A 21,440-nucleotide genomic window follows, 5' to 3' on the forward strand; every position below is an offset into this window, starting at 1 on the left:
GGGGAGACGGAACCATGGCTGCGGGGCGGGGAGGCTGTTCCCCCCCCCTCCTCGGGGACTTGGGCCCGCCCAGCCCTGCGGCGGGTGCCCCTCCCCCGCCTCCCCCGGGCACCAGGACCCCCCCCGCCCCCTCTTCCCGTCCCCAAAACGGGCACCGGGAGCCCCCCCACCTCCCCCAGCCCCCCTCGGGAAGGGCAATGCCCCACGGGGAAGCCCCCCCCGGGGCATTGGGGGCAACACCGGCAGCTGCTCCCGGTGCCGGGACCCCCCTCCCGTCCCCCCCCCCGGTACACCGGCAGCACACTGCAGTTCCCAAACGTCCTTTATTGAAGCTTTGGAGATCCCCAACCCCGCAGCATGGGGCCAAGCCGCCACGGCTGCCCCGACGGCACCGTCGGTCACGGGCATCCTGCGGCTCGGCCCCGGCCGGGCAGAGCGAGACCCCCGGGGGGGGGCACGGGGCCGCCGGGCGGGCACGTGGGGGGGCTCCTGGGGGCCGGGGGTACGGGAGAGGAGCAGGAAGGTGCTTCGGTGGCCCGGCCGGCAGCGGCGCCGTTCACTTCTCCGGCTTCTTAGGCAGCGGCCGTCGGAAGAGGAGGATGTGCGGCTCTGCGGGACAGTGAGGAGCATGAGGGGAGCGTGAGGGGCACGGCCAGCCCGGGGCACGTAGTCCCGGGGCAGCCCCCGCGGGCCTCACCTGGCTCGTGGATCATGTAGTGCACCCAGCCCTGGCTCTGCTGCACGCCCAGGTTGCGCCACTCCGACTCGGACATCAGGTGGGTCTTGGGCACCAGCTTGGCGATGTCCTTGGGCAGCATCACGTGCCTGCGGCGCCGCGGGGGGGGGCTCACACCGGGCCGGCGGGGGGGCACGGCCGGCCCCGGGGCTCCCCCCCATCCCTCCGGGGCTCCTCAGCCACCCCTGGGGCTCCCCTGCCGCGCTGAACCCCCCCCCCCCCCAATAACCACCCCCTACCCCCGGGGCTCCCCCCCGGTCCCTCCTCACCGCCGGGGCTCCTCCCATTTCCCCCCCCCACCCCCGGGGCTCCCCCCCGGTCCCTCCCCACCCCCGGGGCTCCCCCCCCACTCCCAGGGCTCACCCCCGACCCCCCCACCGTTTACCCCCGGTACCCCCGGGGCTCCTCCACCTTCCCCGTTGCTCCCCCTCCACCCCGAGCCCCCCCCAACCCCTCCCCTACCCCCAGGGCCGCCCCCCCATCCCCCTCCCCTCCCCCCGGTGCTCCCCACCGCCCCCAGGGCCCCTCCGCCGCCCCCATCCCCACCCCATCCGCCCCCCCCCGGTTCTCCCCCGCCGCCCCCCTCCCACCCCGCCCCCCCTCCCGGTGCCCCTCTCCCTCAGGGGGCGGCGTTACCGGCGGCCGTTCCCCGCCCCGCCCCCTCCGCCCCCCTTCCCTTCCCCGGTTTTTCCCCGGTTTACCGGCGCCCCCCCGCCCCCCTCCACTCACCGGTACTCGAACTCCTCGTCGTCGTACTTGTCCGAGTAGTAGATCTGCTTGTGCGCCATGACCGCGGGCCGCCCCCTTCCCGGCAGCCCCCGCCGCGCCCCTCGCCTCTCCTCGGCCTCTCCTCGCCTCAGCGCCCCGCCGGGCCGTTGGCCTCCCCCCGCCCCCCCCCCCGCCTCGCGCCGCTTTCAAACGCCGCCGCCCCGCGCTCCCATTGGCCCGCGCCGTCTGGGCGGGCCGCGAGGCGCGGCATCCGATTGGCTGAGACGCGCGACGCCCCGCCCCTCCCTTTCCCCTCCGCGCGGCTCCCGCCCGCCGCCTCCCCTCTCCTCGCGCGCGCTCGCGCGGGCGCGTCACGTGATTGGGGGGCGGGGTCGCGGCGTGAGGGGCGGGGGCCGGAAGTGAGTGGTGGGGCGGCGGGGGGCGGGGCGGGAGCGGCGGCGGCGGGGGGGGCGCCGCGGCTGCCGGGAGCGGAGGAGGCCGGCGCGAGACCCGCGCGACACCCAATGGTGCCCCGGTGAGCGCAGCCCGCGGGACCGGGCCGTGGGGGGCTCCCCGGTGGCCGGTTGCAGGCCGCGGGAGGGCTCCCGGGACGGGCAGGCCCCCGGAGAGCACCGGGCGGGGCCGTGCGGTTGAGGGGGGGGGCTCCGCCCCCTGCCGCCCGCCACCGGGCTGTGCCCCGCGGGGAGTGCGGCCGGCCCGGTGCTGGTCCCGGTCCCGGTGCCGGGCCCGGTGCCGCTACACGCCCGGTGGGGACCGCCCGGTGCTACCGGCGGCGGGGGAGGGGCTGGGGACGGCCCCGCCGGTCCCCTCCGTGCCCCCCCCCGCGCGTGTCCCGGGCGCCCCGGGGCTCCCGGTGCTGCGGGCAGGCCGAGGCCGGGTGTCCCCGGCACGGGCAGCGCTGCCGGGACCCGCGGGGGGCTCACTCTGGGCCCCAAACCGGCCCGGCTCAGCCCCGGGGCTCCGGGGGGTGGCTCAGGGGACGGGTCCGGTGCGGGCCCGGTGGACGCTTCCCCCCGAGGCCTTCGTGACCCGGCTCCTTCCCGTTTTGGGTTCAAACCGCTCGGTTCCGTGTGCGGGAGGTCACCCGGTGAACCCCGGCACCTCCCGTGGCTCGCGAGGCGCCGCCGTTCCCCCGGGGCTGGGACCGGGGCGGCCGCGGCCGTGCCCCCTTGCAGCATTTTGGGGTCTCACGGGCACGGCGGGGCACCGGGAGGCTCCCCGGAGGTCCCCCCGGTGCCGCAGCCTCCCCGGCAGGCCCCGTGCTCCCGGTGCTGGGTTTGGGGCCGCTTTTCGCCGCCGCTGTCCGAGCCCCGTTCCTGCCCCGTGGGGCACGCAGGGGCCTTGGGAGGCGGTGCCGTTACCGGCAGCCCCGCGGGGGTGGCTGCGCCCTGCTTATCTCCCTGCCTCGGCCCCAGATAAGGGCGCGATGGCTTCGAGGAAGTAAATCCGGGAAGCGCTGCCCTGCTCCGCCCCACCGGGGGCTCTCGGGGCCGCTCCTGCTTTCCCCCCCCGGCTCCCCGGAGCCACTTTTTCTGCTCCTTCCTAACCCCAGCTCCCGTCCCGCTCACTCCCGGGGCTGCAGCCCTGGGGGGCTTCGTGTGCCAGCCCTGGGGGGCGACACGAGAAGGTTTGGGGCGCTGCTCTGCATGGGGGGCCCCTCCTTGTGACCCTCTTGGTGCTTTTTTGGGGACCTGGCAGCTTCAGGGCCTTGGGGATCAGCTCCGGCGCTCGTCTCACAGCACAGAGTCACCGAAACCGAGGCACTTTTGGTTTGGGGAGCTGCCCCGTGCGGCTCCCAACTCCTTTTACTGGTGGACGAGGCCTGAACAGAGCCGGGTCCGTGCCCAGCTCGGCCTCGTGCCCCGGAGCATCCCGGTGGCACCGTTGTCCCGGGACGGGGCCGTGAGGACGGAGGACGCCTCGCGGGTCCCTGCCCCTCGCCTCGGCAGCGTCGCAGCCCCGTCCGCCTGCGGCCAGCGAGGAGCCGGCCCCCTGACCCCCGCGGGTCCCTTCCAGCTGGGGACGTGGTGACTCGAAGGAGCTGGGGCCACCTCCCCGCGGCCCGGGGCCGGGCCGGCTAACTCGCTGTTTGTCCCCGAACCGCAGGTGGGACGGCCAGACGAGAGGGGCTCTGCCTTTCCCTTCCCTGCCCTCCGCCACCGATGGAGTACGTGGTAAGGCCGGCCGGCGCTCGGGGCTTCGGTGGAGGGCGGCTAGGTGGCTTCGGTGGCGGGCCCTGCCTCCTCTCCCTCCCCGCTGGGCCCCCGCCGGCCTTCCCCCAGCCCCAGGAGGCGGCAGGGACGGCGGAGAGAGGAGGGCCGCGCCGCCGCCGCGTGACGTTGGAGCGATATCTGGGGGGGGAAGCACGCAGCCCTAGGCCGGCGCTCAGCCTTTTTCTCTTTGCTCTCGCCCCGTGCTGCAGGAGGACGGGGGACGGGGAGGGCTCCACCGCCGCTGCTTTCCGACCGAGGGGGTCTCCGGCCCGCCCTGCGCCGCTGAGGTGCGTACGTGCGGCGGCGGGCGGCCCGTGTCTGCGCGCGGCCGCGAGCGCCTCGCCGCGATTCCTTGCCAAACCCTGCGCGTGTTCCAGCTCTCTGACTCAGCTCCCGGTTTGTGTTTCCTGGGAGGATGTCGGGCGCTGGCCCAGCGGCGAGGCCCCGCTCAGCGCCCGGGGAAAATACGGGCTTGGGCTTGGCTCGGTCCCGGTTTGGAGGCTGCGGCCGCTCTCTGCTTCTCCTCCTGCTGCGCGCCGAGCGCGAGGTCCCCGGGCATGCAGGACCCGGCCGAGCCCGCACGTCCCCTCGCTTCCCAGGCACGAGGAGCGGCTCGGCCGGGACGTGTCCCGCCAGCTCCTCGGGGGCGGTGGTTCTGGCGGCTCCCTGTGTCCTTTAGCTTCAGGGGCAGGAGTTTTTCGTGGGGCTTCGCACGTCTTGGTCTGCCTTCAGCGCTCTGGGGGGGTCTCTGCGGCCCCTGGGGGGGTCTCTGCCTCCTTGGGCCAGGGGGGCCGTGGCAGACGAGCTGTTTTTCTGCCAGGGCTGGCATCATGCGACCCGCCTCATGCCCAGCCGGTGCCAGTTGGGATCACGTGCGCTATCTGGCCTCGGCCTCGATGCCGGAGGTTCTGATAAAATCAGCACCGATTCCGTTCTCAGAGCAGAGCCCTGGCTGCTCCCAGCCCTGCCGCCTGCCTGGCCTCTTGGGGTCCCCTCCCCAGCCGGCTCCAGGAGACCCCTGCCCCTCTGCACTTCCCTCGGGGCTTCCCGGGGGGGGGCCGCCATGCCGGGTGGGGCGCCCAGCCCTGCATCCCCAAGCCCCCCGGGTCCTCACCAGCCCCCCGAGCCCCTTCAACGCCGCCCAGCCCCGCTCCCCCCGGCGGCACTGGCGGGTCCCTGCTTCCTGGCTCCCCGGCCCCGGGCTTCCTGCCTTTCTTTGGAGCGGCCATGGGAAGGTCACGGCGCTGAGCGGCTGCGGGGCCCCGGGCGGGGACGAAGCGCGCGGCGGGACGGCTGGCACGGGCTCCTGCGGGACCGAGGTGGGGGGCTCGGGGTGGGGAGCGGGCCGTGGGGTGCCCCGGTGTCAGGGCGCCCAGTGCAGGGGGATTTTCCAGCTCCTGCCTGGCTGCGTGGAGGTGCCAGCGGTTGGGAAGCGGGGCTGGAGGCCGCCGGTGCCGTGCTGGGTCCGAGCGGGGAGAGCCCTTCCCTTGGGTTGGATTCGGCCGAATTTGGCTCAGTGTTGGGTTTTGCAGAGTGAGGGGTCCCTGGGAACTGCCCAGGTGCCCGGCGCTGGGTCGGAGGGGCCCGAAAGCCCCGTCTGCATCCCCGGGAGGTGAAAGGGGAGCTGTGGCCCCGTGGGGAGGGCGAGGCCGTGGCGATGAGCATGGACGCGTGTGGCGGGGTTGGGCTGCTCCCAGCTCCTCCTGGCCCCATTCTGCATCAGGTGGGGATGAAGGGGGAGCGGGGCAGCCCCCGCAGCCCCCACCACAAAACGGGGGCTACGCCCGGCCTCCCTGCCACGGACAGGGGGTGAGCTTTGCCCCGGCGCCGCCGGCACGCTCCTGCTTTTCCCCAGCTCCCGCTAGCTCCGCCTGTGACCTTGATTTTTCTGCTCCAGATACTGGCTGGGTCCCCACCCCTCTCCGGGAGCCCCTCCTGCGCTGCCACCCCAGCCCGCTCGCAGCCCCGGCGCGGGCAGAGCCCGCTCCGCCGCCCGTGAGTCAGCACGGCCCCGCCGCTTACCGGCAGCTCACCGGCAGCCCCGTTTTCCTCCGGGAGGAGCGGCCGCGCCGCGGGGAGCAGTGGCCATCGGTGGCTCCTGCTGGCCCCGCGCCACAGCCGGGGGCTCGCGCTGAGCCCGGCCTCTCCCTGGGGGCTCGGCACCCACCTGTGTCCTGCTCCCGGCCGTCCTCCTTCCTCTGCGCCCGGAGCCGTGCCGCCAAAGGGCTGGATGTCCCCGCGGCCCCAGCGAGCACCGGAGGCGTCCTGGCATCGCTGCCCCCCCTGCCTCGGGCGCCGCTCCCCCCTGCAAAGCCCGGGGAGCCAACAGCAGCTGCCTGCCGCCAGCACGTGGGTTGCATAGCGCTGGCCACCACAGAAGGACCTTGTTCGCTCCTGGCCGGGGCTTGGAGCAGGGCTGGGCTGGGCTTGGATGCGCTCTGTGGCTGCCTTGTCTCAGGGCTTTAAATATTCATGCTTTTGATTTCCTCTTAGCTGCCGGCGACTGCTTGGGGGGGAGCGCAGGGGCAGAGCGAGCCGGCGGGGGCGGAGGGGCAGCGGTTTGGGACCCGTCTGCGGGGCAGAGGGGGCCGGATCGGGCCTCGACCGAAGACAATGGGATTCATGGGCAGCCCGGTTCGGGAGCAGCGCGGGGCTGAGGGGCTCCAGGCCCTCCAGGCTGGGGGCCGAGCGCGCTGAGCCCCCTCTCCGGCTGTTCCGCGCGGCCCCGGGGCGTAGCCGCGGCCCCGTTTCCTCCCCGCCGCTCCGGGAGCAGGGGTCGCTCTCCATCTGGCCGGATCCCTGCGTCCTCGCTGACGCCGCTTGCCATCGATCGGGGCTGTGACGGCGTGGAGCTGGGCAGCCCCCGCGGCGCAGCGGGGCCGGCTCTGCCCGCGAGCCATGCGGGGCTGGCGAGCGCCCGGCACCGAGCTCGGCCCAGGCTCGGGGGCGGCTTCGCGGCGGCCGTAGGCGCTGGGACAGCCCATGGGGCCTCTGTGAGCCGTGCCAGCCCTGCTCGCCTCTCCCCGGAATGGATCTGCTGCAGAAGAGCAAATACAGCCACCTGCGGAATGAGTCCGTCTCCTCCCTGGAGGAGGCGGGGGGCGGCGGGGGGGCCCCGGCCTCGCCGGTGGAGCCCCTCGCGGGCACGCGCTCCCTGCCCGGCTCCCTGTCGTCCTCCTCCCTCAGCCCCATGCTGCCTCTCGGGGAGCTCTCGTCCGAGTCGGAGGACAGCCCCACCACCCTCTGCTCCTTCTTCCCCAAAATGGCCAACCTGAAGCTCTCGAACCCCGCCAACCTGCTCAGCCTGCGGGGCTCCACGGCCGGCAGCCTCAAGGAGGCCGGGAGCCCGGGGGAGCCCGGCCCGGCCGCCACGCTCGCAGCGGCACCGGGAGGAGCCGGCGGCGGCCCCGATTCAGCGGGCCCTGTCGCTGTGTGTTCCCAGGATATGAACAAGCTGAGCTGCGGGAAGAAGACGCGGGTGGAAGGCGGCCAGCTGGGCGGCGATGAATGGACGCGCCACGGCAGCTTTGTCAATAAGCCCACGCGCGGCTGGCTGCACCCGGACGACAAGGTCATGGGCCCGGGGGTCTCCTACCACGTCAGGGTGAGCGCTGGGGCCGGGCTGGGGGGCACGAAGGGGCAGGGTGGGCTTTGGGAGAGCTCCCGGTGTGCTGCTTGCGGGCGGGAGGTGGGTAGGGGGTGTCCTGCAGGGGTCACCCCCATGTGGTGCGTGGCACAGGGGACCTGTCCCCGTCCCCTCCCCGCTCGTGGGCTGCGTGGGGAGGTGGGGGGCGAAGCTCGGGGCTCTCTGGGCTGACCCCGCTCTCCCCTGCCAGTACATGGGCTGCGTGGAAGTCCTGCAGTCCATGAGGGCATTGGATTTCAACACCAGGACCCAGGTCACCAGGTGAGCCCTGCGTCCGTGCTGGGCTGGGGGGGCTCTGCTGGGCTGGGGGGGCTTGGGGCTGCCCCGGGGTGGGTCCGTAGGTGGTGGCCAGGCTGTCTGCAGCCCTGGAGGCAGCTGCCCGGCGGATCGATGCGCCCGTCAATGGGCTTGGCCAGGCAGGAAGCACTCCTGCGACCCCATCAAATATTAACCGAGCTCTTGGAGCTCTTCCCCTGCCCCAGCCGGGTCGGGAGCCAGCCCGAGGGCTTCCCTTTTGTGTCCGTCACTTTAACCCCGTCCCTCCTGCGCTGATTCCCTCGCCCTCCGCCCAGCAGCGCCCTGCGGACGTGGCGCTGAGCGCGGAGCCGCCCCGCCGCCACCTCGTCCCTGTGCTGGGGTGGGTGGGGGGACCAAAGGGGGGGCCCCAGCCCAGACTGACGTCCCGCTGCGCTCCCCGCAGGGAGGCGATCGGCCTGGTGTGCGAGGCTGTGCCCGGTGCCAAGGGAGCCGTGCGGAGGAGGAAGGTGAGGCTGGGCTGGGAGGGCTGCCAGCGGGCTCGGGCTGCCCGTGGCCGAGGGCTGGACCTCAGCCCGGGCACCCAGGGCTCTCGTCGGCCCCGTGGGGAGCTGAGCTGGCTGCCTTTGCTGGGGGGGGGATGAGGCTCCGGGCCCAGGAGCCCCCTCCCCAACGCTGCTGTCTGCCCCCAGCCCTGCGGCCGCTCCCTGAACTCCATCCTGGGGAAAAGCAACCTGAAGTTCGCCGGCATGCCCATCACCCTGACCATCTCCACCAGCAGCCTCAACCTCATGGCCTCCGACTGCAAGCAGGTGAGAGACAGGGGCTGGGCGGCTGGCTTTAAACGGGCAGGGGTCGTCGTGTCCCCTCCGGGCCCCGCTGGGGGGCAGGGGGTGTCCCCAGCCTCCACGGGGACATCTGGGTGGGTGCGGGGCTTGCTGAGCGCCCACCTCCTCCTGGTCCGAGGGGCCTGGCTCACCCGTTGCTGGGGGCAGAGATCTGAGGGGCGCTCCAGGCACTCTGTTGGTGGCTCCGGGGGTGTCTCGGCCGTCCTCTGGTGCCCTGTGGCTCATAACCAGGGCCCCCCCGAGCCCGTGAGCCCCAGCCCCAGGGGGAACGTGGCGGGCAGGAGCCGCAGCCACTGCCCCCTGTGCCTTGCAGATCATTGCCAACCACCACATGCAGTCCATCTCCTTCGCTTCGGGGGGAGACCCGGTGAGTACGGCGGCTCCCATCGGGCTGGGTCCTGACCCCTGGCACGGGACGGGGCTCCCCTGCCCTGGCCCTAAAGTCTGGGGCACCGTGGTCCCCGGCAGCCCCATCTCACCAGTGCCTTCCCTCCCGCAGGACACCGCTGAGTACGTCGCCTACGTTGCCAAAGATCCCGTCAACCAGAGAGGTGAGGGCACTGCCGGCTGCCCCAGAGCCCCGTTTTGTGGGTGTTTGGGTGCAGCTCGGTGGGGCGGGGGGGAAAGGGACCCCCTCGGGGGGGCGCACAGGGTGGGTTCAAGGGGCGGAGGATTTAACGCTGAGGTTCCACGCCCCCACCCCGCTGTTCCCTTCCCAGCCTGCCATATCCTGGAGTGCCCGGAGGGCTTGGCGCAGGACGTGATCAGCACCATCGGGCAGGCCTTCGAGCTGCGCTTCAAGCAGTACCTGAAGAACCCCCCGAAGCTGGTGACGCCCCACGACAGGTAGGCAGGGAGGTGTCACATCTCCCGGGGGTGGCGCAGGGACGCTTTGCTGGCGGCTGCTGAGCTGGGCCGTGCCCCCACCCAGGATGGCGGGGTTCGACGGCTCTGCCTGGGATGAGGAGGAGGAGGAACCAGCCCCAGACCACCAGTACTACAACGACTTCCCTGGCAAGGAGCCTCCCATCGGGGGGGTCGTGGACATGCGGCTGCGCGAGGGAGCTGCGCAGACCCCCAACCACCTGGGGGCCACGCTGGTAAGGCTTGGGGCACCTCTCCGCAGGGTGCTCGGGGGGAGATCCCACATTACGAGGGAGATGCAGGGACCCTGGTGGAGCTCTGGGCTGCTCGCTTGGGGTTATTTCAGCCCAGAGTCCGCGGCGTGCACCTCCAGCACCTCTCACAGCCCCGTGTGGGGACTTGGGGGCACGATGGGACCCCCCGGGCTTCCTCACCGTGTGCCTCTCTCTGCAGCCCGTCGGCCAGACCTCTGGTGGGGAGTACGACCCGCGGAAGCAGCACGCTCCTGCCCAGGGTAATGCGGGGGCCGTGGCTGTCCCCGTGCTGCTCTCCCGCACCCCAAACCGCTCTGGCATCGAGCGCTGGTGCTGGGACCGAGGCGGGCTGGAGCCCCGCTGACTTTTTGTGCTCTTTGCAGCAGGGAGAGAGAAATACCCGGCTGCAGCAGGCGTGGCGGGCCGCACCGACCTGTTCGATGACCCGTCCTATGTCAACGTGCAGAACGTGGACAAGGTGCGCCAGGCGTCCGCTGCCGGCGCCCCCACAACGGCCAACGGCAGCGCCCAGCGGGACCTTTTCGACATGAGTGAGTGCGGTGGGAATTGTAGGGGCTGGAGGGGACCTCGAGGGATCAATGGGTCCGTCCCCTAAACGGGATGCAGCCATGGCAATGCCCGGGCTGTGGGGTTTGCCGTGGGTGCGAGGCGAGCGCCGGCCCCGCTCCTTTCCCCGCAGAGCCCTTCGAGGACGCCCTGCGCGTGCCCCCCGCCGTGCCCGTGAGCCTGCCGCCGGCCCAGGTGGTGGCCTCCATGGAGGAGCAGCTGCGCCGGGAGCCCTGGTACCACGGGAAGATGAACCGCAAGGAGGCTGAGAAGCTGCTGAAGGTGAACGGAGACTTCCTGGTGCGGGAGAGCACCACCACCCCCGGCCAGTACGTGCTGACCGGCCTGCAGGGCGGGCAGCCCAAGCACCTGCTGCTCGTCGATCCCGAAGGAGTGGTGAGTCCCTGAAACCCCAAAGCCGGGGGTCCTGCATCCCTTTGTGAGATACAGGAGCCCCCTGGGCTTCCTGCTGCCCCTCGGGGGGCACCCCGGGGCTGGATTTGGGGGATGGAGCGGGCACAGCAACGCATGGGGGGCTCGGGGCTTTGTCTGCTGTGGATTTCTGAGCGCCCCTTCCCGCAGGTGCGGACAAAAGACCATCGCTTCGAGAGCGTCAGCCACCTCATCAGCTACCACATGGACAATCACCTGCCCATCATCTCAGCTGGCAGCGAGATGTGCCTGCAGCAGCCTGTGGAAAGGAGACTGTGAGCGGCCGGGGACCCCGGTGCGCGGCCCCCCCCGGCCCCACTCCCTGCCCCAGGGGGGAGTGCTTGGACTCGCAGCCCGGGACCGGGCTTGGACTGCCTGGGGACGGCCCCGTCCCCGGTCCCCATCCGCCACGAGGAGCTGGTGGCCACGGGGATGGCGTAGCGGGAGCTGCCTGCAGGGCGGGGGGCTGTCGTTGCCAAAGCCCCTGCCTCCCCCCAGCTCCAGCCTTTGCACAGCAGCTCAGCTCGAACCAAAGCCTGGCCCCGGGCGGTGTCGCCGCGGCGTGGTGTGGCCCTGACCCCTTTTGTGCTCACCCACGGGGGGGCACGGGTCCTCGGCCCCTCGTCCCGCCAGCCGTGGGGGGGGGGGGGGTCCGGCCGGGGGCTCCCCAAGCACAAGGCCGGGCGGCCGCGCACCGAATGTACCCGATCACTTTACGTGTTAACTGTGCCTTGACCCCGCAGGTCCCACACACTTATGCAATGCAGCCGGGCGGGGGGGCGACGGCCCCGAGCCCCCTCCAGGCCCCCACCGAGCCCCTTCCCCGGGCACCCTCGGGGGTTTTTTTGGGGGGGGGGGGAGTGGCCGGGCCCTGCCGCATGCACCTCGTTCCCTGAAGCCAAAGCGCAGCCCTGCCCCGGCCCCGCTATAACCAAAGGATGCGGCGGGCGGAATTAAAGTTGGTATTTCTCTAGGCCCGGCTGCCGTGCTGGGGCTGGTGGGGGGGGGCAAACAGGGGGGCTTGGGGGGCGAGCACCAGGGTCGGGGGGGACAAGGACTGGGGCTGGGGGCGAGTGCTAAGACTGAGGGGGCAAACAGGGGGGCGAGCATCAGGGTGTGGGGGGACGAGTGAAGGGGCTGGGGGGCGAGTAAAGGGCTTGGGGGGCGAGTACCGGGGCTTTGGGGTAGAGTACTGGGCCTGGGGGGCGAGTAAAGGGGCTGGGGGGCGAGTAACGGGCCTGGGGGGGCGAGCAGCGCCCCGTGCACCCCCTCCTCGTTTCGCTCCCCCGCTCCCGTCACGTGGTTCCTCCCGCCACCCCCGCTTTCCCCTCACATGGTTCCTCCCTCCCTTCCCCCCCACCCCCCACTCATGGACCCTCCCACCCTCTCCCCCCCCCCTTCCCCCCTACATGGTTCGTCCCGCCCCGCCGGGCTCCCCTCGCCCCGCCCCCTCGCTCCGATTGGCCCCGCGCGCGCGCCCGCGACTTCCGCTTCCGGTAGTGGGGCGGGGAAGGGGGGGGGCAGGGGGGAGGCGCGGCGGGGCCATGGCGGCTCCGCGCCGGCTGTGAGGCGATGGCGGCGCCGCACGGCGAGAAGCTGGAGGGAGGCGTCCCGGCACCGCCGCCCCCGCCGGGGGGGGGGCCCGCACCCCGCGGGCAGCGCCGCCGCCGGCGGGCCCGGCAGGAAGCAGGGGAAGGCAGGTGAGACAGCGGGGAGGGCCCGCGGCCTGCCGGTACCGGGGGGTGAGGAGGGGGGAAGGGGAGTGGGGGGGGGCCGGGGCTCCGCCGCTTCCCGGTGCTGACGGCGCCGCCTCCCCCCGCAGGGCTGCAGATGAAGAGCCCGGAGAAGAAGCGGCGGAAATCCAACACGCAGGTAGGGCCGGGAGCGGGGCCGGCACCGGGACTGCCCCCCCCACCCCCCCCCGTACCCCCTCCCGGTGCCGGTCCCGGGCCGTGACCCGCCCCCCCCCCCCCCGCAGGGCCCGGCCTACTCGCACCTGTCGGAGTTCGCGCCGCCGCCCACGCCCATGGTGGATCACCTGGTGGCCTCCAACCCCTTCGAGGACGACTTCGGCGCCCCCAAGGTGGGCGCGGGGGCGGCGGCGGCGGCTCCGTTCCTGGGCAGCCCCGTGCCCTTCGGCGGCTTCCGCGTGCAGGGGGGGCTGGCGCCGCAGGTGCCCCCCGGTTACGGCGGGGGGGGACCGCAGCCCCTGCGCAGGCAGCCCCCGCCGCCGCCACCCTTCGCCCCCGGGCAGATGGGCCCGGCCTTCGGCATGCCCCCCCAGAACCCCGGCTACGTGCAGCCCGGGGCCATGAGCTTCCCCGGGCAGCCGTTCGGGCAGCCCCTCGGACAGAACTTCAGCCCCCCCACGGGGCAGCTCATGCAGGGGCCCGTGGGGGGCTTCGGGCCCATGATCTCCCCCACCATGGGGCAGCCCCCCCGGGGGGATATGGGTCCCGGGCCGGCCGCCCTCAACCCCCCCGGTGGCCCGGCCATGGCTCAGCGCTTCGGCCAGCCCGGAAACCTCTTCGGACAGTCCCCCATGCAGCGCCCTGGGCAGAACGTGCCCCCCCTGCCCCCCACCGCCAGCCCTTTCCCCGGGGCGGACCCCGGCTTCCCCGCTGGCGGCGAGGAGGGGGGTAAGAACCTGAACCCCCCTCCCAGCAGCTTTCCCCAGGAGCAGCACTCGGGCTCCCCGGCTGCCGTTAACGGGGCGCAGCCCAGCTTCGCCCCCCCCCAGCGCCGGCCGCGGCGGCGGCACCCCCGAGACCAACAGCCTCCCGCCTCCCCCCGGCAAGGCGGCCGGCGGCTCGGGGCACCAGCCCCCCCCGGGCTTGGTGTACCCGTGCGGGGCCTGCCGCAACGAGGTGAACGACGACCAGGACGCCATCCTGTGCGAGGCCTCCTGCCAGAAGTGGTTCCACCGCGAATGCACGGGCATGACGGAGAACGCCTACGGGCTGCTCACCACTGAGGCCTCGGCCGTCTGGGCCTGCGACTTTTGCCTGAAGACCAAGGAGATCCAGTCGGTGTACGTCCGCGAGGGCATGGGGCAGCTGGTGGCCGCCAACGACGGCTGAGCCGCCCCCTGCGACCTCCCCCCCCAAGCCTTGTACAGCTCCCCACGCAGTTTTAGGACCAAACCCCCCCTTTTTGTAGCCATTGGACTCGTGAGCACGGGACGGCAGCGAGTGGCCCCCGCCGGGACGCACAGGGGGCTCTGGCTGTGCCGGTGTGTGCCATGGGGGGGCTCCCTCGGGTGTTCGGGGGCTGAAGCTTCCCTGGACCCCCCCGGGGGGCTCTGCCTGCTGGCACGGGTGCCCCGGGGGGCTCTGCCCCCCCTCCCCCTGCTCCGTGCAGTCCCGGTGCCCCGCCCCCCCTTTCCGCTCGCGGAGGTCCCGGTGCCCCCCCCACCCCCCCCGTTTTAGCGGAGCGTTAATGGAAACTTTTGTATCGTCGCTATAAAACTCTGAAACCGCCGTGTCCGTGTCTGCTCTGCTCCGGTGCCCCCCCGGTTCCCCCCCCTCCCACCCCCCCGGTGCCCGCCCCGCCGCCATTGGCTGCGCGCGTCACGTGCGCGCCCGTCCCGAGGGCGGCGACCGGCACCGGCGGAAAGTTGCGGCCGGGACCGGGCCGAGCGGCGCCCCGAGCGGCTCCAGGTACCGCCCGCCCCGCTCCTCCCGGCCGCGCAGCATCGCCCCGGGTCCCCCCCCGGTCCCTTCCCGGACCCCCCCCCGGTCCCATCCCGGTCCCTTCCCGGTCCTTCCGCTCCCGGTCCCTTCCCCCGGGGAGCGGAGCGCACGTCCCGGGGCACGACCGGCTCCGCGGGGAGGTTGAGCGCGCATCGCCCCCGGGACACGGCCCCTGCTCCGCCTCCGGCCCCGCTCCCCCCGGTTCCGGGGAGCCCCGGGGCGCGGCGCTGGTGGAAGTCGGGGTGCGGGGGGGCCCCCCCCCGGGGGCGCTGCCCTAAACACAGCGGCGGGGGCCGCCGCTCGGTGCCTGCCGGGCCCCGGGCTCGCCGCGTCCCCGTCCACCTGCCGGGCGGCATCACCGCGGCTAAAAATACCCCGCGGGACGGCTGGCGGCGGGGCGGGGGGGCCGGCACCGGCGGGGGGGTCGGAGGGGCAGCGGGGGGGGGGTCGTAGCGCGCCCCGAGCAGCGTCCAGCCCCGTTCCCCCCCCCCCCCCCCCGGGAGCCTCCACACCCCGCGGGGGCTTCCCACGTCTCGGTCCCGCCGCCGCTGGGCCGGTGCCAGCCCCGGGGGGACCCGGGGAGGGTCGCGGGGGGGCTCTCGGGGGGGCGGCGCCTCCGCAGCTGTGCCGGGAATGTGCAGAATCCCCGGGCACCACCGCCGTGACCGCTACGCCCCGGCCCTGCTCCTGCCAGCACCGGGCGAGGCGAGGGCTCGGTGCCCCCCGGAGGAGCCCCCCCCGGATCCCGGTGCCACCGGGGGGTGCCCGGCTGCGGCATCCCACCCGTGCGGGGACCGCGGGGCCACACCGGGCCACCCTTTGCTCCCACCCCTAAACTCGCTTTGCCAGGCAAATCAGGAGCGGGGACAGGGTGAGGTCTGTCCGTCCGTCCACCTGTCTGTCTGTCCTTCCATCTGTCCGTCCGTCCGTCTCCTCGCCGGGGGGGGTCAGCGCCGTCCGCAGGCAGGAGCATGGCGGAGAAATCGGACTCGCGGGACTCGGACAGCAGCTGGGTGCTGGCAGGCACCGAGGTGAGGGGCCGGGGACCCCCCCGGGGGGGGGATGCGGGGAGCCCGCGGGTGCCAGCTGCTGCCCCTCGCCCCAGGGGCTGCCCGTGGACACGGTGGGCCCGGAGCAGGATGCGGCCTCCCGCGAGGCCGAGGAAGAAGAGGCAGAGGAGGAGAGCGGCCAGGACACGGCCACGGGTACGAAAACGGGACAGGAGCGGCGGTGCCTGGTGCTGTGTCACGGGGAGCCCGCTCACCGCCCGCCTCTGCCTCTCCCCAGCTGGTGACGGTGGCAGCAGAGCCTTCCCGGGCCAAACGCCATGCCCCGAGGTCGGGGTAAGCCTGGGGAGGGGGAGCGGTGGGGCTGGGGTCCTGCTGCGTGTGGATGTTCGAGACCCCAGCCCTCGCGCCCTCAGGACGTGGAGGAGCGGCCGGAGCGCGGTGCCGAGGCGGTGCCCACCACGGGCAGCCCCACGGAGCCCAGCACGACGCCGAGCTGGGAGCAGGAGGAGCCCGACGTGATGACAGAGCGGGGGCCGTGCCCGGACACCCCCAGAGCAGGTCAGACCGGGAGCACACCGGGCCCGTGCTGGTGCCACCGGGGTGCGGGCGCTCCCTGCAGGTCCCCGTCCCCCCCCCCAGGACCACCAGCGGAGGAGGAGAGCTGCACTAGCAGCGACGATGACACCGAGGGGCTGCGGAGGCGGCAGGTCCCCGAGCCCCGTGCCGGGCCCCCCCCCTTCGGGGCCTGCCCTGCACCAGGGGACGCAGGACGGCGGCGACGAGGACGGGCTCAGCACCAGCAAGTACATGCTGGGCGCACTGGCGCTGGCAGCCGTGGCGCTGCTGCTCATCTCCGGTGAGTCGCGGTCCCGGGGTGGGGTGGGGGGGGCAGGATGGGGAGCCTGGTGTCCCCCTCATTGTCCCTTCCTCTCCCCAGGGGGCTTCTACGACCCGGCAGACGGTGAGCGCGGAGGGGCTTGGCCCGTGGTGCCCGGTGGGGCAGCCTGGACGCGCTCGGACGTCCCCGTGCGGTTCCCCCCCAGGCCCCGTGGACGGCGTGGTGAGCCGCGGCGTGGCCGACACCGAGCAGGAGGCGCCGGTGCCTGCGGACGGGAGCGTAAGGAGAGGGGTGGGATGGGGCTGGTGGAGGGGAAGCCGCTCCCTCAGCACCTCCACGGCCTCGTCCTTCCTCTCCCCCAGGATTTGGTGCAGCAGCCCCCACCGCCGGCCGCCGCGGACCCCCAGAGCGTGCAGTCTGTCAGCCTCCTCCTGGACAAGTTGGCCAAGGAGAACCAGGACATCCGGCTCATGCAGGCTGAGCTGCAGGTGGGCGCACACGATGTACCCGGGGGAAGCTGCCCCCCAGCACCACCCCCACGCCCTCACAGCCCCCTCCCCGCTCTCCCCCCTGCCCCAGGCCCACAAGGAAGAGCTGCAGGCCCTGCTGCAGAAGAGCGAGGGGGGCGGCGGCGGCAGCCGGGGCGCAGCAGCAGAGCCTGGCTGCAGAGAACGAGCAGCTCCGCGCGGCGCTGCAGAGGGAAACCGAGGCGCTGCGAGCCGCCCGGGCCGAGCTGCAGCGCCTGCAGGAGGCGGGGGTCCCGGGCAGCCCCCAGACCCACAAAACCGAGGCTGGGGAGCCAGCAGCAGAGCAGCCCCACGGCCCAGAGGGTGCAGCCCGCAGCGGGGATGCGGCAAGGCAGGAGGGGGCCGGGCACCGCGGCTTGCTGGCTTGGGTGCGGCAGGAGCTGGCAGCCGCCCTGGAGCGAGCGCGGGGCTCGGGGGGGCTCGAGCGGCTCCCGGAGCAGCTGAGTGCCCTGGAGGAGCGCCTGGGCCGCGAGCTGGAGGTAGAGGGGGCCCGGCCCTTCCCCGGGTCCTGGAAGAAGCCGTTCAAAGCAGACAAGAAGGAGAGCCGGCGGCACAAGCGGCACGGCGCCGGGGAGGGTCCCCACGAGCGGGGCGGGTGGGAGAGGAAGGAGCAGGGCAAACCCCACGGGCACGGGAAGGAGCCCCGGCCCCCGCGGGAGCACAAGGCGGGCAAAGCCAGGTGGAAATCGTCCCACGGCCCCCCCCAGCACGGCCCCCGCGAGCTGCCCCCGCTGAGCCATTACCGGGCGCCCCAGGGCTGCGCCGGGGTGGCCGACTGCGCCCGCAAGGAGGGCCGGGAGGTGCTGGGCGCCGCGCTGGAGCCCGTGCAGAAGGCGCAGTTCCTGCAGCTGCTGGAGGGCTTCATGGGCCGGCTGGGCTGGGGGGGGCACTTCAGGGGGCTGGCGGCGCAGCTGGACGGCGTCTTCAGGGCCGACGGCGCCTTCGCTCACGACCGCCTGCGCTTCGTGGACTTCGTGGACGACGTGGAGGAGATGCTGGAGGAGCTGGCGCGGCGCGAGGGGGGCGACGAGGAGGCGGCCGACGGCTTCGAGGACTATGTGCTGCGGCACTACGCCGGGGACGGCGGCGGGTGAGCGGGACGGGGGGGACGGAGGGGGTCTTTGTGGGGTGGGGGAGTCAGACCCGGGACCCCCTCACCGCCCCTCTTCTCTCGCAGCTCCACCGGGAAGGAGCGGGGCCGGAAAGCCTGGCGGCAGCACGGAGGGGGCAGATAGAGCCGTGGGGTGTGGGGGGGCACCCCGCTGCCAGCCTTCGTCCAGCGCAATGGCCCCGAGCCCACCCGGGGGGGCTCCCCTGGGCCCTGGTTGGGGTCTGGGGGCTGCTTCATGCCCCCCCCCCCCGAGTTGCTGCACTGTGTGATGCTGCACTGCTGTAGATGCAATAAAGTCACCGCTGGGCACGGCTGGGACTGGTGCCTGGGGGGGGAATGGGGTACTGGGGGGGGGGCAGGGAAAAGGGGGTGCCAGGAGGGAAATGGGGTGCTGGGGGGGAAGGAGGGTGTTGGGGGAGGAAGGGGGATGCTGGGGGGTGTGGGGATGCTTGGGGCGAAATGGGGTGCTGGGTGCGGAAAGGGGGTGCCGGGGGGTATAGGGGTGCTGGGGGGAAGGGGGGTGCTGGGGGGGAAATGGGGGGAGAATGGGGTGCTGGGAAGAAGACAGAGGCGTTGGGGGGTCAGGACTGGGTGTGGGGGGTGAGGGTGTAGGGGGGCTGAGTGCAGCCCCCCCCAGTTTTGGGGTAACCCCCCTGGGTTTTGGGATGCCACTGGTTTGGGGGTAACTCCCCTCGTTGTTGGGGTGTCCCCTGCCTTTGGGGTGCACCCCTGGCTATGGGGTGACCCCCCTCGGTTTTGGGGTACCCCTGGTTTTGGGGTAACCCCCCCGGTTTTGGGGTGCCCCCTATTTCGGGGTTCCACCCACCCCTCCCCGCGACGCCCTGCAGGGGGCGCTATAGCGCGGGTGGGCGGAACAAAACACACAAGGGGCGTGGCCAACCACACCCAGGGGGGAAGCCACCCCCGCCCCGCCCCGCCCCCCGGGCCGTACCACCTCCGTGCCGCGGGGGGGGCCGTGCCGGGATGGCGGCGCCCCGCGCCGTGCTGCTGCTGAGCGGCAAGAGGAAGTCGGGGAAGGACTTCGTGGCCGAGCAGCTCCGCAGCCGGTACCGGGACGGGCCGGGGGGGGCCGGGGGGGGCCGCGGGCGGAGCCGGGTCCCGTCCCGCTGATCGCTGTCCCGCAGGCTGGGCCCCGCCGTGTGCTGCGTGCTGCGCCTCTCCGCGCCGCTCAAGGAGCGCTACGCCGAGGTACGGGACGGGACGGGACGGGACGGGACGGGACGGGATCCGCCGGGATCCGCCGTGCTGAGCTGTGCCGAGCTGTGCCATGTGATGCTGTGCCGTGCTGAGCTGTGCCGTGCCATGCTGCACCATTCTGTGCCATGTTACGCTGTGCTGTGCCGTGCCACGCCACGCCGTGCCATGTTACAGTGTGCCGTGCCATGCCAAGCCGTGCTGTGCCGTGCCATGCTGCAGCACGCCATGCTGTGTTATGCCGTGCCATGCCGAGCTGTGCCATGCTGTGCCACACTGTGCCGTGTTATGCTGAGCTGTGCCATGCTGAGCTGTGCCGTGCCATGTTCTGCTTTGCCGTGCTATGCCATGCCGAGCTGTGCCATGTTATGCTGTGCCATGCCATGCCGATCTGTGCTGTGCCATGCTGCGCCACGCCCTGCCATGTTACGCCATGCCATGCCATGCTGAGCTGTGCCATGTTATACTGTGCCGTGCCATACCATGCTGCACCACACCGTGCCGTATATTACACTGTGCTGTGCTGAGCTGTGCTGGGCCATGCCGTGCCATGTTATGCTGAGCTGTGCCATGCCGTGCCATGCTGCACCACACCATGCCATGTTATGCCATGTCATGCCGTGCTGAGCTGTGCCATGTTATGCTGTGCCGTGCCATGCCATCCTGCGCCACGCCATGCCGTGTTATGCTGTGCCATGCTGAGCTGTGCTGTGCCATGCCATGCTACACCAAGCCGTGCCATATTACACTGTGCCATGCCATACTACACCATGCTGTGCCAGGTTATGTTGTGCCATGCCATGCTGCACCATGCCATGCCATGTTCATGTTACACTGTGCTGTGCCATCCCATACTGAGCTGTGCCATGTTACACTGTGCTGTGCCATACCATGCTGAGCTGTGCTGTGCCATGCTACGCTACACCACATCATGCCATGACGAGCTTTGCCATGCCATGCCCCATGACAAGGGCCGTGTCCCGCTCACACCCTCTCCCCACAGGAGCATGGCCTGGACTTCCAGCGGCTCCTGGACGCCAGCGCCTACAAGGAGATGTACCGGCAGGACATGATCCGCTGGGGCGAGGAGAAGCGCCGTGCTGACCCCGGCTTCTTCTGCAGGACGGTGGTGGAGGGGGTGGCGCAGCCAGTGTGGGTGAGTGGGGCTGGGGAGGAGCACAGGGGCGCGGGGCGGCCGCTGATGCAGCCTGGGTGCAGGTGGTGAGCGACACGCGGCGCCTCTCGGATGTGGAGTGGTTCCGGGATGTCTACGGGGACGTGGTGCAGACCGTGCGGGTCGTGGCCTCCGAGGAGACGAGGAAGAGGAGGAACTGGGTCTTCGTGGCGGGTAAGCGAGCGCTGCTTCCCGTCACACCGCAGCCAAACCCGGGGCATCACAGTGCCCTGCAGCACGGCTCTGCCCTGTCTCCACTGCTGACCCCGCAATGCAGGAGCCGGAGGGTCGGGATAAAGCTCTGGAGCAGCGGGCGGGGAGTGAGGCTGCGCGGTGCCTCCCCCAGGGGACGGATCCTGACTTTTGTGGTGTGGGCTCTGTTCTTCCCCAGGGGTGGACGACGCCGAGTCTGAGTGCGGCCTGGACCATGGAGTGGCCTTCGACTGGGTGATCACCAACGACGGGGACGAGCTGTCCCTGGACGGGCAGCTGGAAGCGCTGCTGCAGTCCATCCGCAGCCGGCTGTAGCTCCCACATGGGATTTGGGGGGCACGCGGCTGTTCAGAGCCACTCACACAGGGCCTCATCCTTCCTGGGGGCTTTACCCTGCATGGGGAGCATCGTGGGGGCCACCTGTGGGTCCCCAGTAGTGGTGCTGGGGAGGAGGAGACCGGGGGAGGCAGCCAGTCCCCCCAGCACCTCCATCCGCTTCACCCACACCCCGCGGGGGCCGTGCCTTCCCCCAGGGGCGAGGGGCTGCTGCTGCTCAGTGACCCTCAGCTGTGGCTCGGGGACCGTGTCCTGCGTCCCGTGTCCCCTGCGAGCCCAGCGGCGCTTCCCAGTTTGCCTCTCCTGTCCAGGCTGGGGGCGATGCCTGCACTGGAATAAAGCTCTGACGCTGAGAAACACCCAGGGGCTGTGTCTCCTTTCCTGGGGGGGGAGGAATTCAGGTCACTGGGGGGTGGGCTGTGCCCCTGCCCTGGGGGGTGGCGGTGGGGTGAGGTGCGGTTTAATTCCCTGTGCCCGCCCCGGGGGCCGCCAGCTGGGTGCCTTGTGGTGTGTTTTTAATAGGCTTCCTGCAGCCAATTCCCCGCGGATTATCTGCTTCCGAAGCAGAAGGCTCCTGCCCTAATACCTGCCGGCTGGGAGCTCGTCTCCCACAGCAGCTGGGCCCAGCCCGGGGGCAGGGACAGGGACAGTGTGGGGGCTGTGGGAAGGGACAGCGGGGGTCTGGGGGCCAGCCTGGCCCTGTCCCCCCCCTTCCCTGTGCCGGGAGCACCAGGGCTGGCACAGTCTCCCCGGGGGACAACGGGGAGACGTAGGGGACGA

At 72.5% G+C, this 21,440-nt stretch overlaps 5 protein-coding genes across 8 annotated transcripts; 4 read left to right on the top strand and 1 right to left on the bottom strand.

Annotated features, from left to right (window-relative positions):
- Positions 1 to 334: 334 nt before the first annotated feature.
- On the bottom strand, positions 335 to 1,592 carry CKS1B (CDC28 protein kinase regulatory subunit 1B). The gene is made up of 3 exons (XM_084303242.1): positions 1,466 to 1,592; positions 698 to 825; positions 335 to 609 (listed from the first exon to the last, which is right to left on the bottom strand). The coding sequence occupies exons 1-3, from the start codon at positions 1,522 to 1,524 to the stop codon at positions 557 to 559; spliced, it is 240 nt and encodes a 79-aa protein (XP_084159368.1). The 5' UTR covers positions 1,525 to 1,592; the 3' UTR covers positions 335 to 556.
- Positions 1,593 to 1,890: 298 nt separating this feature from the next.
- SHC1 (SHC adaptor protein 1) lies at positions 1,891 to 11,517 on the top strand. Of its 4 annotated transcripts, XM_084303185.1 has the most exons (15): positions 1,906 to 1,979; positions 3,572 to 3,639; positions 3,888 to 3,965; positions 7,121 to 7,282; positions 7,515 to 7,585; positions 8,025 to 8,088; positions 8,272 to 8,391; positions 8,741 to 8,794; positions 8,927 to 8,978; positions 9,147 to 9,273; positions 9,359 to 9,527; positions 9,745 to 9,805; positions 9,929 to 10,096; positions 10,246 to 10,508; positions 10,695 to 11,517. In XM_084303185.1, the coding sequence occupies exons 2-15, from the start codon at positions 3,628 to 3,630 to the stop codon at positions 10,821 to 10,823; spliced, it is 1,530 nt and encodes a 509-aa protein (XP_084159311.1). In that variant the 5' UTR covers positions 1,906 to 1,979; positions 3,572 to 3,627; the 3' UTR covers positions 10,824 to 11,517. The 4 variants fall into 4 exon arrangements, with proteins under 4 accessions (XP_084159313.1, XP_084159311.1, XP_084159312.1 ...); XM_084303186.1 differs by lacking the exon at positions 3,888 to 3,965 and having other exon boundaries at positions 1,916 to 1,979; XM_084303187.1 differs by lacking the exons at positions 3,572 to 3,639; positions 3,888 to 3,965 and having other exon boundaries at positions 1,891 to 1,979.
- A 599-nt stretch (positions 11,518 to 12,116) lies between these two features.
- On the top strand, positions 12,117 to 14,005 carry PYGO2 (pygopus family PHD finger 2; the record flags this gene model as incomplete). Its single annotated transcript, XM_084303198.1, is given in 5 exon segments — positions 12,117 to 12,178; positions 12,180 to 12,244; positions 12,367 to 12,416; positions 12,523 to 13,275; positions 13,277 to 14,005. Coding segments are annotated over 5 exon segments (1,278 nt in total). The 3' UTR covers positions 13,625 to 14,005.
- A 117-nt stretch (positions 14,006 to 14,122) lies between these two features.
- Positions 14,123 to 17,993, top strand: PBXIP1 (PBX homeobox interacting protein 1). The gene is given in 13 exon segments (XM_084303286.1): positions 14,123 to 14,203; positions 15,086 to 15,267; positions 15,342 to 15,441; positions 15,524 to 15,579; positions 15,660 to 15,804; positions 15,886 to 15,968; positions 15,970 to 16,102; positions 16,184 to 16,207; positions 16,290 to 16,363; positions 16,447 to 16,572; positions 16,664 to 16,705; positions 16,707 to 17,701; positions 17,789 to 17,993. Coding segments are annotated over 12 exon segments (1,896 nt in total). The 5' UTR covers positions 14,123 to 14,203; positions 15,086 to 15,207; the 3' UTR covers positions 17,847 to 17,993.
- Positions 17,994 to 18,660: 667 nt separating this feature from the next.
- PMVK (phosphomevalonate kinase) lies at positions 18,661 to 21,019 on the top strand. The gene is made up of 5 exons (XM_084303235.1): positions 18,661 to 18,789; positions 18,868 to 18,931; positions 19,941 to 20,093; positions 20,156 to 20,285; positions 20,503 to 21,019. The coding sequence occupies exons 1-5, from the start codon at positions 18,707 to 18,709 to the stop codon at positions 20,637 to 20,639; spliced, it is 567 nt and encodes a 188-aa protein (XP_084159361.1). The 5' UTR covers positions 18,661 to 18,706; the 3' UTR covers positions 20,640 to 21,019.
- Positions 21,020 to 21,440: the final 421 nt, after the last annotated feature.

Source organism: Netta rufina (assembly GCF_964035555.1).
Source record: "Netta rufina genome assembly, chromosome: 29".
NCBI classification, from domain to species: Eukaryota; Metazoa; Chordata; class Aves; order Anseriformes; family Anatidae; genus Netta; species Netta rufina.

Bases quoted from the DNA above. Each gene is read 5' to 3' on its own strand.
- CKS1B (XM_084303242.1), bottom strand. From the start codon at position 1,524: ATGGCGCACAAGCAGATCTACTACTCGGACAAGTACGACGACGAGGAG. The intron at 826-1,465 runs GTGAGTGGAGGG...GCGGCGCCGCAG, and splicing joins GACGAGGAGTTCGAGTACCG to GCACGTGATGCTGCCCAAGG. The intron at 610-697 runs GTGAGGCCCGCG...ACTGTCCCGCAG, and splicing joins CTACATGATCCACGAGCCAG to AGCCGCACATCCTCCTCTTC.
- SHC1 (XM_084303184.1), top strand. From the start codon at position 6,707: ATGGATCTGCTGCAGAAGAGCAAATACAGCCACCTGCGGAATGAGTCC. The intron at 7,586-8,024 runs GTGAGCCCTGCG...CGCTCCCCGCAG, and splicing joins ACCAGGACCCAGGTCACCAG to GGAGGCGATCGGCCTGGTGT. The intron at 8,089-8,271 runs GTGAGGCTGGGC...GTCTGCCCCCAG, and splicing joins GAGCCGTGCGGAGGAGGAAG to CCCTGCGGCCGCTCCCTGAA.
- PMVK (XM_084303235.1), top strand. From the start codon at position 18,707: ATGGCGGCGCCCCGCGCCGTGCTGCTGCTGAGCGGCAAGAGGAAGTCG. The intron at 18,790-18,867 runs GTACCGGGACGG...GCTGTCCCGCAG, and splicing joins GCCGAGCAGCTCCGCAGCCG to GCTGGGCCCCGCCGTGTGCT. The intron at 20,286-20,502 runs GTAAGCGAGCGC...GTTCTTCCCCAG, and splicing joins GAACTGGGTCTTCGTGGCGG to GGGTGGACGACGCCGAGTCT.